Here is an 18,154-nt window from a genome sequence, read left to right as displayed (position 1 = left end):
TCAAATTCGACTCGTGATAAATAAACTTTTCCTATAAATTTTGAATTTAAAAGTACTTTCAACTCCCATTTAGTTTTGACTGTTAACGATCGAAAAAAAGCACTCGCTAAATTTTTCTCTTTAAAATTTCTATAATGCTCAGAAATTGCTCGTGTTGCTTTTTGAGATATTTTATACTTGAATTCTTTAAAAGTTTGTGCATGAAAATACTACTTATTGTTTTGTAAAATATTTTAAAGAAAATGTTTTCTGTTTTGTTTATTAAAGTTTGCGAGTTGAATATTAAGAACATATGTTTTTTTAAGTTAAAAACAAAATTAAAGTTTTTCATGTTTTTTTAAACTATTAATTTTCTTTTAATGCATCTTTAAATGCTTAATTTTTGTTTTGTTTTGTATAAAAAAATGGGTTTGAAAGTAAATACTGACAGTTTCGTTATTGTCTTTTGGCATAATAACATAGTAGTTTTTACTAAACTTTCTTGAAAGAATATCTCAACTTTTTTTTTTGAGCCGCGTATTTTTTGGAATGAATTCTTTCAAATGAATACTACAATGATGGAAAATGAAAAGATGAATATTTTCTATGTCAACAAGTGAATTCGATGAATTTTTGAATTTGAAGTTTAGAGAAGAACAAGCGAATTAAAAAAATTCGTTCCTGCTAAATAAACCACCGTAGAAGAGAACGTAAGAGAAATGCCGGAATACAACAAGCCCAAGGACACAACCCCGAGGACTACAAGCCCAAGGACGACAAGCCCGAGGACAACAAGCCCAAGAACAAGAACTTCGAGGACAACAAGCCAGAAGCCAACTAAATGACTATCATTGTTACCTTGTTGTGTTTTATCAAAGTTTTTGTAAATTATGTAATTTTTGTAATAAGAAATACAGTTTCTTTTTCTTCCTTTTTTTTTTAACCGGACTTTTGATACTGTTAAAAAAGTTTAAAGTTAAGTAGAATTTTAAGGATTTAAATTATTTAAAACCAGGCTTTTAATACTAGTTTAAAAAATAATAAACAAGTAATGTAATGAAACTAACATTTCATTTTAATATTTTAAAGCTCGTGAATAAATATGGAATTTTTTGTAATAATAAAAACAATTTTCATTATTCTCAAAACAAGCTTTTCCAAAACAATTTTTATAACTCTCAAAACAATTTTCTTAAAACAATATTGTTCACTTAAAGGAGTTAATTTCATTCCGACGAGTATATATCGGCGTTTTGTCTTTCAAATACGCGTTAAAGTTAGTTGCAAAGTTATTACGCGGTACGATCAAGTAACGTTTTACTTCAATTATTGAGAATCAAGAAAACGTCTACATAGCGGAGTTGATGTTAGTATTTATGTAACTTTACGATTGTTGATACTTTTTATAGATTTTATTTGTGTCGTGATTTAATAGTTTCTTTCTTCAGAACTAAGAATTATTATTGAAAATAAATTAAATTGCATTTATTCAAAGTGTGTTTTATTCATAACTTAGGAAATAGTTTTGTAACTTATACTGTTTGTATATTATTTACTTCTCGTAAGTATAGCAGTCAGTAAGTTACTGGAGACCACGTAGTTAAGACAAAAACATAAAAACCAATAAAATAACCCAATTGGTTAAATTATTTAATAATAATTAAGAAAATCTAATTCAAGTTCTAGTAAATGACAGGGTCTATTTATAAAAAAAAATAAACGTTTTCCTCTACTTTTTACTTTTTGTTAAACAGTATAAACTTTCGTTTTAAGAACTTATAATTTAATGATTATAATTTCAAATGAAATAACCATACTAATTAAGATTACTAAATTTTATTAACTGTATTACTTTAAATTTTATATATACTCATACTAATACTCTTGAAAAATGGTATTTCATATAGATTTGCCCTAAATTTGAATGTACTTGCCAATCTGGTCTCCAAACTTAAAATTTATACTAACCATATAGAATCTCTTTAAAGAAAAGTAAAGAATAGTCTTTAACCGCGGCAATGCTCATTAAATTTCTTACATTGACGACTATCAAAACTTAATACTTAATCTTTAGAATACAGAAGACTTATACTTTTCCTAATGCTTTTAAAATTTAAAACTACAGTTAATTTCTAATCAATTTTTGAACCCTATTAAAATAATTAATTATCACGAAAATAAATCGAAAAATGAATGCAGTCATAAATATCTTTCAGTTTAAATGTGGAGTTAGCTTTTAAATAAAACTAATATTTGCATAAAATTGAACAAGTTCGATTAAAGCTTACTTGATTAAAATAAGATACTTTATAATAGAAACTATCAGTAATTTAACAAATTTTACACTTATGAACCATTGATTTGTAATGTAGGATGTTGTAAATTCTATAATTTGATTTTATTAGAATTGCCTTTCTTATGTAAATAATAAACCAATTTTAAATGTTTCCGATAAATGTTTATTTGACCTGTATTATTAATAAGCTTTGGACTTAAGGTTTCAAACTTAGTGGTCAGACAATGTATTTAAATTTTTGATTTTTTTTTTCAGCTGTATGTACTTTAATTTTAATAATGTTTATTTTAATTTTTCGATTATGCTTTGGCAAAGCTACAAAAGAAATTATAAAAAAAATATGAAATACCAAACGGTTGCACAAATGTGCGGAACCTAACTCTAAAAGTTAGGATGTGTAAACCTGGTAGATGTATAAACAAGAAGAAGTTTTATTCATAAATTTTTATAGTTTGTTTGAATCCTGACACTGTGGTATATTCTAAATGAATTTTATAAAATAATACTGAACCTTATTTTAATGTAGAAGTATGTGATTCAGACTATTTTGCTGATTTCTGAACTAAAATCATAGAAAAAATTTACTAAGTTGTCTCAATATGTATTGCTTAATTTTGCAGAGAAGGTTGTTTACTGAAAAGAAATTTGAAGTTATTTCTAAAATGAAAGATTGTGCAGCTGTGTTTTGTTTTATTGGAACAAACTGATCGTTGAAAGAGTTGATATTTGAGTTGCTTATTATTAAATTAAATTGTTTGTTAAACCAAGTTTGTTTAAAATTTTCTCCTTCGAATCATAAATAAGTTAATTATTCTTATAATAAGTGTTGATTTTATTTGCTGTTAATCTAAAAATAAGATAAAACAGTAGTTTTTGATTTTAAGATATATAAATTTTTGTCTCTTCGTTATGTGCTATTTAGTTTAAGCGGCCCAGATTTTTATGTGTAGGTCTAGCGTAGGAATAAAAACAACTCCCAATAAAAATAAGCATCAAAAATTGAATTTTATTAAAGCTATCTAAACATTAAGTTTTACTTTAAACAAAATAAACTAAATTTCGATAAAAAACAACTTTGTTGACATCATTTTGTTTTTAAAACAAATTTTTACATTAGAAAAATAGTACATTAAAATATTAATACAGACCGAATTAATAATAGTCGGGTTAGAAACGATCGAGTTAGAAATGATCGGGTTAGAAATGATAGGGTTAAATTGAGTTAAAACTGATCGGGTTAGAAGTGATCGGGTTGGAAATAATCGGGTTAGAAGTGATCGGGTTAGAAATGATCGGGTTAGAAGTGATCGGGTTAGAAGTGATCGGGTTAGAAGTTATCGGGTTAGAAGTGATCGGGTTAGAAATGATAGGGATAGAAGTGATCAGGTTAGAAGTGATCGGGTTAGAAATGATCGGGTTAGAAGTGATCAGGTTAGAAATGATGGTTTAGAAGTGATCGGGTTAGAAGTGATCGGGTTAGAAATGATCGGGTTAGAAATGATAGCGAGTTAGAAATGATAGTAAACCCATATATATATATAGTTTTACTTTAAATCAATTATACTAAAAGTAAAGTGCTTAATATTACTTTATAAGTATCACTACTTTTAATAATACTTTATTAAATTAATTTAGCCACTTTCAGCGCAGCTCCGATTCAATCGATTGGCGCGCCGTTACGGAGAAACGCGGAGGTTGTGGGTACGAGGCTCACCAGGAGCACTTTCTAAGGTTAATATATAAGGTAATTTTCAATACATATTCTAGCCACTAACAAATCAAAGTTGATATATTTTAATAAATTCTAATTTAAAATCAAAAATTTGCTTTGCATTAATAAAAATACTTATATTAAAGACTTAACATAGAAACATAAAAAAGAAATATTAAAAAACTAACTTCAATTTCACCGAAGTAGTCCGCAGGTTTGTATTGATTTATGACATTCACAAGTTTTTCATCCATGGCATTACAATGACCTCTCCTAACTATGTACAAGTTTCTTGATAAATCTTTCTGGGCAGTAAATTTAAAAAATTATTTACTCACATTATATTTTTCAAACTTAAAATTCTTTAGTTAAGTTGTTTAGTTCAGTGCTTCTGAACCTTTTTCAAGTGACGGAACCCTTTTTCAAAGTTCAACTTTTCCGCGGAACCCCTAATTTAGTTTTACATAAAATATTTAATATAATATTTCCTTCAAAAAACAAAAGAACTTTAGTGAAAAACGAATTTTTTAGCAAAATTATATCATTGTTAAAAATCATTCCGATTGTAATAGTATTAAGTCGAGTTAAACTAAAAGTGCGCCAGAGGCAATAGGTATTTTATGATTCTATAATGAATAAACGAAAACAAACATGATTAATCGCAACGTCATAATAATCTTTCCTTGCATAATAAAAACAAAATGAGAGCTACAAACAATAACGAAATAAACATGAACCTAATCGAATTCACAGATTACTGTAATAAACGGGTAAGATGCTTAACGAAAAATAAATAAAAAACATTTAGTGCGAAACTTGAACTTGTCTCTTAGCAACAAGCATGTAAATGCGCGGCTGGATTTTGGATAGACTGAGACGGAGACAGGCAGATAAGATTGAAGTCAGCATACAGTTCCTTTGTTTTGTTTTAATGTTTGTTACATGCGAAAAGCAGGACTCGCAAAGATAAGTGGTGGTGAATGGTAAAATAAATTTTACTGCACGCTTTGCTAAGACGGGGTACTCTAAAATTGCACATATCCAAAAATCTAAAAGCTTCTTCCCTTTGAAACTCAATTTTAAATTGCTATCTTCAGATAATTGCAGCAAATCGTTTTCTGTATCTGTAGGAAGATTCACTTCTTCTAAAGCAATAACATACATAAAAGGATTCAAAATCCCTAAATTTCCGATGCGAACATCTTCAGGTAAATAATGTTGAAACTATAAAGACCAAAGGTGGTTGTATATTTCGTCAAAAAAGTTGAATTCTATACATTTTTCCTACCGCTAGATACACACTAAGCAGATCAATGAATGCTATAATTATATATGTTTTCCATTTTATGTGTTCCATATTTTTTGAAGTTTTATGATTTATGTTTTTTCTTTCTTTCAAATTTCTTTTTTAAATTTCGAAAGGCTTCGCGGAACCCCTGAGAGTAGTCACGGAACCCTAGGGTTCCGCGGAACCCCATTTCAGAAGCACTGGTTTAGTTAAGATAAGACACAGTAAACATATGATATTTTTCTTTCAAAGTGTTCGCTAAAGTCTTCCTATTTTGGACTAATAATATCAAAGCTTATATCGACAAAACAGGGTTAAAATAAATTATATAATTATTTTTTTAAATTTAAAAAGTAAAGTTTAAGTTACAGTTCCATTTAGTTGTAAATTTTACTTTGTATGTTATTGGCTTCTAATTTTATATACAACTTTTGCTTTAGTTTTGTTTTACTATATAATTACATGTAATGAATTTTGAACTTAACTTAAACTTAAAACAAAATCGACAAAAAACATCTGTATAATGTTAAACAAGCTTTGAAACTTTTTTTAGATCTATTATTAAGTTGAATTACAAAAAATCGCAGTTAAATTCATACAATATAATTTTGCCAAGATTCATTGATCATTTTTTTACTTCCATATCTACTTTTTAATTTTGAAATTTTTCATCTTAATTTTATTATATTATTTTTAGAACCAGTAAACTAATTATGAATAAAATAAGTACTACACCTACACAACGCGTTAACTTTAACTACCGAAAAAGACCCAATAAATCAAAAGGGGTTAAATATATATAAAAATTCTAAAGTGTATAAAAAATTTGTCGAACTGAAAACATATTTTCAAAGGTTTGTAATTCATTCTAAATTTGCTTAAAATGCAATTTTATTAAACTTAAATATATATTGTATGTTTTATATTTGTATAAACCAAAAATTGATACTAAAATATTTGTTGTTAAAATAAAATTATACTTAATAGTATTAATTTATACACTTTAATTTTTTTAGTTTTGGAAACACTGATTTAACAGAAAGTCTTAAAATGATTAAGTAGTATCAGTTTATGTTTTTTTTTAGAAACTTGAACATTTCCAATAATGTGTATTGAACGCTAGTTTGATCAAGCTTAGTTTAAAACAAATACTTTTGTTGCGCTTTAACATTTTTACATTTAATTTAGTATTTAAAATGAATTTGTTATTTCTTTTTGTTTTTCTTTCCGTTAGATCAAAAAGTTCAGTGTATATAAACAAATCATATAAAGATTAAAACAGGTTTTTAAAATTTAAATTTACTCTTTTAAATCTTTAATTTTAGTATATTTAAAAAAAAACTTAAAGTATCAAAAAAATTATCTAGATGATCTATTTGAAAATAAAAAAAGTTTGTTAAGTTAGTATAACATAAAATTTAAAATAGTATACAAGGTTAAAATTTTAAATTTCTGACAAATCAATAAAAAAAACATTCAATTAATTTTTAACTCTATTTTAAAATATCACTACGATTTTGAACCATGGTCAAATGTGCAAAGAACCGAAGCAGGTTAAACTTTAAACTGGTGTTTACTTTCCTTTACTGTATATGATTAAAAATATAAATTAACTAACTAACTATTGACAAAGCATAAACAAATACTTATAAACATTTTTACACAAAGGTAAGTACTACAAAAAAATTGAAAGTCAAAAAAATAATTTAATTCATTTTTTTTTATTTACTTAAGTTTAGAAAGAATCTAACATACAAAAATTAAAAAGCTCAATAAAAGTCGAACATTCCAAGTAAATTTTGGAAAGTTTTAAAGTGACGCGACTGATGCGAGAATGTAATTGAGAATTTTTGACGAGCATTTTGTTGAAAAGTTTAAAATGTGTTAATAAACTAGTATAAACAATTAGTGTGTATTATACAAAAAGGTTCCAGCGGGGCTCGAACCCGCGACCTTCTGCGTGTAAAGCAGACGTGATAACCGCTACACTATGGAACCGTACGCTAAATTATATTATTGTGCGTTTATATATTAATACGGATAAGCATCGTTGTAAGATAGCAAACAGCGGTATTGTCAAACTTGTGTAATGAGCATAGAAATTACATTAAGAATTAAGGGGCAATATCAACTACCAGGTTTTTGATAAAAAATCATTATAATGAACAAATTGTTACCCTTTGGGAAACTATGTTTAATCTTTTTTTTTTCTAATACTTCTTATTATTTTTAGCATGTTATATATTTACCGAGGCAGTAAAGTCAAAACAAAACAGTAGTTTTGTTGAAATTAATACGTACTTCATGGTTTATCATCATTACCATTTTTTACTCCTTAAATGCAAAATCTTTAAAGAAATTTCATTTTTAACTTAAATAAGAAATAAATTTCCAAGTTTTACTAAGAAAAATAAAAAGAATAATGGTATATCTGACTATAACAGTAATGTTTTGTCTAATGCAACAATTTTTCAATATTTATAGAAACAACCTTTGATCCGTATAATAGAAATAAATTCGAAGAAAAACTAGTCATCTTTTTATGGAATATAAAGACAGCAAAGTTTTAAAACAACATTTTATTTTATTTATAGCAACTTTACAATGATATATATATATATACTATTTACAAATTTCATAATGATATACTGTCATATAAAACTAGATTAGTTTGAAAACCCTTAATAATGTTTACAAACCTTAAACTATACATAGTTTATGCTTAAATATACTAGAATAAAAACTTAACAATTAAAATGTGAGCGATTTTTTTATCATGTACTACCCTTTAGACCAGTGGTTACCAATATGTGTACCTGTGGACAGTATTTTGCATTGAAAAATAAAAAAATAAAATTAATCTAGAAAATGTTTTAAATATATATACTTACTTCATTGTAATTATCTTAAATGTTCTTTTTTCAATTAACTTTAAAAACTTGTAATATATTTGATGTATACTATCAAATAGAAGTGGATCATAGTGATTAAAAAAATATAAGGTTATTAAGTATTCACCTTTGTTTTAAAGACTTTTTAGAGTCTTGTTTTACACAGCTTTTAAAAAGTTTAAAACTTCTGGCCAATACTGTATGATACTGAAATTACATACACTAAACTGTTTAATTAAATAAAAAAGTTAGAAGTTACAGGGTCTCAAAAGGTTAAAAAATATAAATAAGATAAAACACACCATGAATCAAAAAACATTAGTTACTTTTGGAACCACCTTGTTAGTTAATTGTAGTCAGCTTGAAATTTAGAACATTTTTAATTTGTAGTTTTTAAAGGTTAAAACAATTTTATTTCTGAAGTCATCTGTTAATTACATGTTTTTATTTTACTACTATTATCATTTGAATATAAATTATTATTAGTTATAGTTTCGGTTTGTTAATAAAGTCAATGAGCTTTAGAGTTTTCAAAAAATACGTAAATTAGTTTAACACTTAACAATCTAATACAAAGACATCACGTCAATCATTAAGAAGCAGGGTTGCCACAGATCAAGCTGAGAAAAATTCCCTGATTTTTTATTAAAATTTTCCTGACTTTTATACACAAATTCTTAATTTAAAAATATTCTAAAATACATAATCAAACACTTTAAACTATATAAAGCTTTCAACCTTATATTTCCTCTCATCATTTAGTATAAAATTTTTAACAACTAAATCTACTCTTTTTTTAAATTTCAGTTAACTTACAAAAAAATATAAATAAGTAACTTAACCATGGCATATACCTTTCTTATAACTTATTTATCAAATTAAAACAACTTTGCAAAAATTATAAAGAGGTAAAGTGTACACATAAAATTGTTACATAAAATACTAAACTTAGTGCTTAGTTATAAAGAACTTAATTATTTACTTAAACTAAAAACACTTAGATTCTAAAATTCTGCAAGATAAACTTATGTGTATACATCACAATTTCACTATGGAAGTGTCCTTGCCACAGATCATCAAAACTATAAACCTTACAAAAAATGCTTGTTTAATTAGGGTATCTGTTCAATATATAAATAGAAAAACTTTGCGGTTTTATAAAGGATAATTTACTAACTTTTACCAGATGAAGGCTATGGAAAATAACGAATTTTGTAAATTTAAAAAGAAAAAATCTGACGTTTTTTCAAATTTTGTCAAATTTCCTGACTTTTTTTCAAAAACCCTTATTTTTCCAGACTTTTGTCATTTTTTTTAGTTTTTCATGACTTTTCCTGACATTGTTGCAAACATGAAAAAGACAAGTCGTTAAACTAAAAATTTAGATTAAGTACTAATACTATTAATTGAACAAATAAAGCATTTCTAAAAGAAACTTAGTAAAATAATTTAAATATGCATAGCTAGTTTAAAAGTTAGTGTTTAGTATAAATGGACAATAATCAAGAAACTTATTAAGCAAAAATAAACGTAAAAGAAACGTTAATACTTGATTTGAAATAAAAGTTGATATATTTTGATTGACATTTGATCCTTATAATTAAGGTACAACTTTTATACAATGAACAACAAGTAAGCAAACCTCGTACACAACGATATCGCCAGGGTTGAACAGGTATGTTCTCACATAGTGGCACAAGCTCAACACAAATGAGTCGCTGGTATTATCAAAAAATGGGATTTCCTTCAGGTACTTTCCCACGCTTTCGTAAAGCAGCATGTCTCGTAGCTCGGTAGGAAGTCCTGATAATTTGTTATTAGTAAAACTAATGCTAACTTTAAAAGAATAGTTGTGTGGTTTAAAATTAAGCTAGATGAAAGTTATTTTCTACAAAACTCCTACAGAACTTATAAGGAACGACTGTTTAAACATTCTTATAATATGGAATAAAAATATTTATATATGGAATGAAAAAAAATATTTTGTCTTTTTTACTATCGTTAAAAATTATTATTTTTTCATTATCTTTATGTTCACTATTACAGAGCTATTTACTTAAAAAGTCCAACAGGACGAAATATAATTGTAATAAACTCTTGTGAATATTTGTACATTCATATAATTACATAATAAGTTGCTGAATTCCATACAGATTCATAAAACAATTACTGAAAACCGCATGATTTAAACAGATTAAAGTTTTAATGTGTCACTGCACTTAAATTTTAAGGAATTTTTCAATATCGATGTTTTAATAAGCTTGCTCCTGTTTTCACGTATTTGAAAAAAAAACTATTAATACTTTTTTATTATAATCTCTAAACCGATGTTTACTTTACACCGTTGGTCTACTAGAAATAATAAAAAATAATTGTTGAACTTTTCAGTTAAAGCTAATGGTTTGAAAATCACAATTCTAAATTAAATCTAAAAATATGTCTACAACTGGAGTTATGCTAGTTAGCGCGAGGCCGCTTTGGTTTAATTTAAATTTGAATTCGTAAAAATTTGAAAAATCTAGCTTAAAAAAAAACAAAAAAAAATTATATTTACATAAAAGTATTTCATTTCTTTTTCATAATTTTAACTTGAATTCATTCAACTTTTAAAAATGCCGTGAAAGAAGAAAAAACAATAAAAATTATATTAACGTAAAATTAATTTATTTCTTTTTTATAACTTTAAAAGTATATTTCAAAATTTGTTAACTAGTTTTAGTTAGGTATTTAATCAAAACTTAAACTTCAATTTTAGCATAAATCCAAAAATAAAAAGAACTATTATATGTTTTTGCATTTTTTAAGCTTTTAACTAGGTAAACTTTTAAAAATTGAGAAAATTGGCCTACATGAACGATACAAACATACATATTAATAAAATCCTGTAATTTCAAATATTCTAGTTTTGATTAGCTTTTATTTTTTTCAAATATAGTTCTGCTTAAAAATATACTGTATAATTAATCTATTTATTGTATTTAGAAAGTTAGGTAGAACGTTTTAAATTATCTTATTTATATTAGGGTTACCAAGGGTTTTTTTCACAGGTTTTCTAAACTTATTTTAGGCTTTTGAAAATACGAGTTTTTTATTCCATTTTAGGATTAAATTAAATTTAAGGTAAAAAAATATCAAAAAGTTACTGTAATGCTACTTAAAAAAATTAATGTAACATTCTTAATGATACATAATTATTTTTTTTTTGATCTAAATTTAATATCTTTACATGTGAAAATTGATTGAAACTCTATGTTTTTCCAGTTTTTTTGTCTTAATTGTCAAACAGGTAATTCCAGGTTTTATGGCAACCCTGTTTTATATACAAATGCATAAAGAAAATACTTTAGAAAGCTACTTTTTTAAGCCTGACAACTTTAAATTCAAAATAATTTAGTTTGAAAAATATCATTTGTATATGAGGTGAATCTATCTAAACATTAAACTAAAACACTTGTGTGGTTCAACATACTACTAGCAACTTCCAGGTAAATATCGAAAGCTTTTTACTGACCGACTTCAGAACCGATAATTGGACCACCGGGTGTCGCCTCCCCCTTGTACCTCACCCACTCGAGCATTCTGACGTTCATCACTCGCTTGATTAGTTCTGTCGGCACCTGTTGCGGAGTGCACAAAGACGCTTTGTATATTTGACAGTTGAATGAAAATAAAAGTGCAATAAGAAGAGTTACTGTTTTATTACCTTTAAATGCTATAATTGAAAACCAACTGATGTACACAGTTCAATATTTATTTTAATTGGTGCCATGCATTTCTACTTACATTTGTAATTAATAAAATTGAAATTATTACAAATTGATACTTTTGTTAAAAACGTTTTCGTTTAGTGATGAAAATTTAAAAAACTTATTTTAATTTATGGCCATAACACACAACTCTGTTTTTCAGGATACATACACTATCCTAAAAACGATGATTTAATTTAAATCTTTATTGCATTGTCTGCAAACTCATCATTAAAACATAACCAAAACCTTCTGCGCTTGCAAGTAGAACTTTGTTGCGCTCATGTACTGCTGAAACACGGAATATTCTCTCAGTTGGTTGCTGATAATGCACGATATGAGAGCGACGAGCCACCCGTACATGGTACTACCGATCAACATGGTCAGTATTATCAGGACGTGCTCCAGTAGTGTCCTTGGAAGTATGTCGCCGTAACTGTAACGTTTTACTGTTATGATTTTTAATTTAAACGTTAATACAATTGGTTTTCTAAGCAAACTTCTGACAAGATTAACAATATTTTCAAAACGATGTAATGAAATCGACATTACATTTTATAATTTTAAAGCGTGTGAATAAATATGGATTTTTTTGTAACATAAAAAACAGTAATAAGTTTCTCAAAACAATTTTCCCAATTCCCAAACCAAAATTGTTTATTCGAAAGATTTAATTTCATTCCGATGCGTATATATCGGCGTTTGTCTTTCAAATACGCGTTAGTTGCTATATGTGCTGCAAGCCGTATGTCGCTAAGCTACAATAAAATAACGTTTGCATGATCAACAAGTTAAGCTCAAGCCTATAAAGCATAACCTACATTGAAGAAAATATACGTTGTCTAGCGAAGAATAAATGATATTTTGTCAAGCGACCAAATCACTAGTTAACGTCTAAAAACACTGATCTAAGCGAGTTTCGTAGTAGAAAAATTATTTTGTCAAGTTCGTAAGTATTTGTTGCATGCATTGTATTATAATAGATTATTTGTTTATTAACTAATACAGTTTCTTTCTTGAGTTTTAATAAACTACTTGACAAAAATTCAAAGTGTATCTTATTCAAAACTTAATAAGTTACTTTAAGTTTTGTAACATAAGTACTGTAAACTACTAGTAAGTAAAGCAGTCAGTTTAGTAAGTACTTGGAGACCACATATTTAAGACCATAAACATAACCAGTATAAAAATATATCACTGTGGTTAAAACGATATACAATTATATGTCAAAACAAAACAAATAGAATAAACAAAGCTTTGGGCTTTAAGACATATAAAGTTTACTTTAATCAGTTATGTTAAAATTGAAAAACAAATACAACTAACCCGGTGCCAGTTTGCGTAGTGATGACCCAGTAGAGCGTTTTCAAGTAGTCGCTATGCACGGAAGTACTGTGGGTTATGCCGTACTGCCGACCCCATGTTGAGTTGGCACACTTCGAAGTTACTACTTCAGTGTCACTGCAATGTTTTAAAATCGACAAAAAAAACTTTTAATATCTTTAAAGTGTTCGTTAATATAAAGCCAGATAAAATATACTAACGTCATTAAAGTCTTTTATATTGACCTCTTTAAAGTATATAAAACCAGTATTTTTATATAAGTATAACTAGTGGTTAAATAAGCAGGTTAGCAGCTGGAACTCATTAGAGAATAAGATAAGAATAAGACAAAAATAAAACAATTTTCCACCAAAAAATATATTTATTTTAAAAACGATTTTACAACTAACTCAAAACTTCGTTGAGGTTTTTAATATTTATATCATTAAACGATTTAGTTTTGTGGAATTTTGCACATTTTCTTAAACATTTTTATACTATGTGCTTGTTTTTAGAAAACAATTAAAGTATCTATTTTTTAGAAGATGAACAAATAAATTTTTATATTTTCTCAAAAGTTTATATACCAAACTATATTTCGCTCAAAGAGCTCGTCAGTGCTTCAAATAAAAAATTGTAAAAAAATATGTAAAGTCATTGAATGCAAATTGTTAATTGAGCAATTAGTTAAAAAATCATTAAAAATTAAAAATAAATAGTTTAAAGCAAAAATGTTATCATGAGACAAAAGCAAAATAACTAATTGAGTAAGTAATAAAGTAAATGATAATTTTTAAAACAAGAATTATAAGGTAGGATCTATTACTTTATTTCATTATAAGTGTTAATCCTCATACTTAAGCTGACAAGGTGTAATATTCAGTGTTTAAATCAAGCTTGTTGCAGTTATCAGTTGTACACTGAATTTCTAAAGGACATCTACTAAACATTCTAATGGTAATTTGCAGTCAACTACTTTTCAGAGCTACTACTTTAGTTTTTGGAAAATTATTAATTTTAAACTAGAAACTGGTTGTACATATTAGATATTCGCCAATTCGGTAAACCCAGTGTAATGTCTTAACTTAACACAGTATATTTTTATAACAGGGGAAAGTAAAAAGTCAAATACACATAATATTGTATTAAAACAAAATGTATAATATTTAAATAATTTACCTTATTTAATAAAGTTTGCAGCGTACTTTATAAATAACCTTTGCATTATAACCATGAAACAAAAATATAAACTACTGTAGCTAATGAACTTAAACACTAAGAGATATTGTAAACTTAATAATGTAATTTATAAATGAAGTAAATCTGTTATCCTTATTTGATACCTAGAACATTTTCAATAAATACATATAAGTTTTATACAACAAATGAACTACTTAACAAAAAGTATACAAAACAACCATAAATTTCCTAATCTAAGAACTAGAAAACTTTACAAGCTGCATATTATTTACACAAAAGAAACTAACTCTACACTCCTGTAACCGCAGGACCACCAGTAGAGGAAGCAGGCGCAGATGTGGGTCATGGAGTAGGCGTATATGGCGTACTTGACGAGCTTGACCAGCGTTTGGCGACTGGTGTGGCGCCTGGTGTATAGATTGAAGACAACCGGCAAGTTCCTCACCGAGCTGATCACCCTGTTCATTCTGAAGTAGGCTCTGGTGACCGCCTTGTCGTACATGTAGCAGGAAAACTGTTAGGTTGCACTTTAAAATTAAGTGGTAAAAACAAAAAAATATTTTCGAGTCTGTTACTTATAGTTACTAAATATTTTGTTTGTATGAATAAATAACAGTTGTTAATCATGTTATTAAAATTAAATCTTAGGTTCAGTCGTACTTGTTTCTTTAATTTTTTTTAGAAAAACTCTTTTAACTTAGATTTGAAATTCTAATAATAAAAATTAGTTTTAATTGCTTTTAAGTCATATATATATATAATGTTTGACTAAATAAAATTTTTGTTACGAAAAGGTCCTAATATAATTATCTAAAAATAAACTTTTTTTTGCTAACTCTGTAAAGTAGCCATAAAACTATTTTTTATTCAAACTGATCTTTAACTATCAGTTTTTCCAAAGTTTAAAATACAATAAAGTTTAATAAATAAAGTAGTTATAGATTTAAAACATTTACACAGACATTTATATAAATCTTTCAACTAATTTAAATAGAAACATAAATAAGTAAAAAAATGTTTAGAATATTAGTTATTGATGATATTTTCAAATAAAAATCTGAAAAAAATTTTTTTGTTAGAATATAATAACAACTATTTTAAAGTACTCAGCTTAATAAAACCATTGAAGTTTTTTTAGCTAAATTAATAAAGCCGTCGACATAGTCCAAAAGATATAATGAATTTAACGAGTAGCTCATATTATGAATAAAGTTTGTTTATGTGTTTTCTAATCATAAATATAACATGGTTGCCAAAGGTTTTTGGTAAATTTGTCAAGGTTTTTTTAATTTTTTCCAGGTTTTTGAATGTACAAGTTTTTTTGTCCATTTTTAGTATAAAATTAATTTTAAGGTCAAAAATTGTCAAAAACAGTTTAAAATAATTGAAAAGATACTGTAATGCTACTTTAAAAGCTGTTTAAAATAAACAACATTTTAAATGATAAAAAAAATGTTTTGTGTATGATAGATTTTTTATACCTAATCAAACTTTCGTCATTTTTTATGAAAAAAAATGTTTAAAATTTAGGATTTTCCAGTTTTTTAGTGATTTTTTTTCAAAATTCCAGAATTTTTTTGCCTGAATTGTATAATTCCAGGTTTTTCTAGGATTCAAGGTTTTTGGCAACCCTATATTTATATGCTTTTCATACTTTATCAAATTGTTTTATAAATTATAAATTGGAAGCGTCGTTCGCATTAACAAAATAAAAAACTTAATGTAATTTAAATATTAAACTCTGCTTTAAAATAAGTTAAAAATAATATATTTAAGTTGATACCAGTTTCAAAAAAAAAACCTGTGGAGCAAATATTTCAAAAGGAAAAACAGCCGCTATATCGCGCCAGAAACCTCCACCGGTTGCAAAGTAAACTTTGAAAATTGAACCAAATCCAATATATGTTTCTGCAGTGAATATTTGTAAGATTCAAACTAAAATTTAAAAATAATTCCTAAAACTTAAATTCTTAATAATGTTTTTCGTATTAATTTTCTTTGTAAGAAAAAAAACTATGTGTAAACTAAGAATTAAACTGCTTACCATACTATTTTAAACAATACCATATAAAGAATAGTAGAATTAATATTTGTAATAAACCAATTAAGCTTGTAACTAATTTTTGCTTACTAATAGGTGTGACAATAGAAATACGAAGATGGACAAAAATATTCAGAAACAAAATGAAATCAATAACAACTGCCAAAATTGTGTTCAATATTCCTTTGGTAGTTTCAACTGTCAATCCAGCAATAGATAAGTCGTAATTAGTTGGAATTTGCAAACTGTTAAAACACCGACTGATTAAAAATACAAATACTTTATTTAAAATTAAGTGTCTATAAACATTTGTCAAATAACAAAAAACTACGTTTTAGGGTTGTAAACAGGAAATAAATAATAATTTAATGGATCAAATAAAACACAAACCTTCTAGTCATGCTAAACTATAATAAATCTAAAATGAAATAAAATACCTGTAGTTTCCAGCTTCATTTCTAACCAACAGTTCAGACATGTGTTTTGAAAGGGACATGAGGCAAGATGCGTAATCATCAAAATTTGCCAATCTATCGCGTGGACAATTCATTTCGTAATAATCAACTGTAGTTTTGTTGCAAGTCGTGTCTCTTGCAAACTCGTACAAATTTGTCGTTCTTACTTCACTATCTTCCAAAGTTTTGCCTTGAAAAATTAGGTTTATTTATAAATTCCTATTAAATGAAGCATATTGCTTTAAAGTATGTACAAAAAGTTTTTATTGAACTTCTTTTTTCTACAATAAATAGCTTAAAAATTAAGCCATTATTAAAAATTTTCCAAACAAACTTATACAAAGGCTAAAATTGAAACAGAACAAAAAACACATTGATGTTTGTTTATGTAAGAAACATGAAAAAAAAAAAAAAAATTAATCTATAAACAAGTATTTCTATCTAACTTTTATTTTTCTAATACTACCAAAAAACAAAAAAAAAATATTAAGTCTTTAAGCGTATAATGATTGACAGGATAAGTTATATTTATTATACAAAAACTGGACTGAAAACTGGACTAAAATATTTTTAAATAGATAGCTTATGGTTAATCATTAAGCATAACCAAAAAGACAAAATTTGATAAAACAATTCAAACATGTTACCTGGCGCGGGGCTACTCATGAAAAAAGCCATGAAAGTTGTTTGGAAAAGGGCGATGGTTGAAACAATAGCCATGATGTGCTTCCAAACCACCAGGAACATTCCGTCCGGATCGACAGCCGTCACTATTAAAAACTGCTTGTAGAAGCTGTTGCTTATTTTAGCCTGAAAAAAAAACCTTTTCGTCACAAAAGCTACATATTTAATAAAAAAAATTTGTGGTGGTTTACATTTAATGGTACTTCGAGAAAGTAACTGAAATTTGCGTCGTGAGACGGCAAAGAATCAAAATAGAGTGTCTTGTTTTTCAACTTAAAGTATGTTTAAGAGTAGGTATGGCTTTGTCGGTAACAAGATTTAGAAAAATAATAGATAAATACATAATTATTCTTCAAGACTTATGGAAAGTTATTGCATTCCTATTTACGTGAATAAAGCATGTGGTAATTATTAATGAAGCTATGTAAAGTTTAAGAAGGTAAAATTCCAAAAATAAAATATTACGCTATGTTTGAAAAATATATAAGTCAAAGACATTTAAACTTAATCTAGGCGTAAATAAAGTAAATATTGATGGCC

At 26.5% G+C, this 18,154-nt stretch overlaps 1 protein-coding gene and 1 non-coding gene across 2 annotated transcripts in view; both read right to left on the bottom strand.

The window, feature by feature from the left end:
- Window positions 1-18,154, bottom strand: part of LOC145836580 (uncharacterized) — an 84,564-nt gene that overhangs the window by 35,901 nt on the left and 30,509 nt on the right. The window contains exons 14-21 of the mRNA XM_082944374.1: window positions 17,578-17,740; window positions 16,939-17,120; window positions 14,722-14,948; window positions 13,238-13,372; window positions 12,161-12,347; window positions 11,677-11,782; window positions 9,808-9,968; window positions 4,175-4,291 (exon numbers count right to left, since the gene is read on the bottom strand). Coding sequence (XP_082800500.1) covers window positions 4,175-4,291; window positions 9,808-9,968; window positions 11,677-11,782; window positions 12,161-12,347; window positions 13,238-13,372; window positions 14,722-14,948; window positions 16,939-17,120; window positions 17,578-17,740 — 1,278 coding nt within the window. The remainder of the gene's footprint in view (window positions 1-4,174; window positions 4,292-9,807; window positions 9,969-11,676; window positions 11,783-12,160; window positions 12,348-13,237; window positions 13,373-14,721; window positions 14,949-16,938; window positions 17,121-17,577; window positions 17,741-18,154) is intronic.
- Window positions 7,200-7,272, bottom strand: Trnav-uac (transfer RNA valine (anticodon UAC)). Its single transcript has one exon. It is a non-coding gene; the product is annotated as a tRNA-Val (tRNA).

The sequence above is a fragment of the Thalia democratica genome, chromosome 5 (genome assembly GCF_965202585.1).
Source record: "Thalia democratica chromosome 5, ktThaDemo2.hap1.1, whole genome shotgun sequence".
NCBI classification, from domain to species: domain Eukaryota; kingdom Metazoa; phylum Chordata; class Thaliacea; order Salpida; family Salpidae; genus Thalia; species Thalia democratica.
This window is presented reverse-complemented; position numbering and strand designations above follow the sequence as displayed.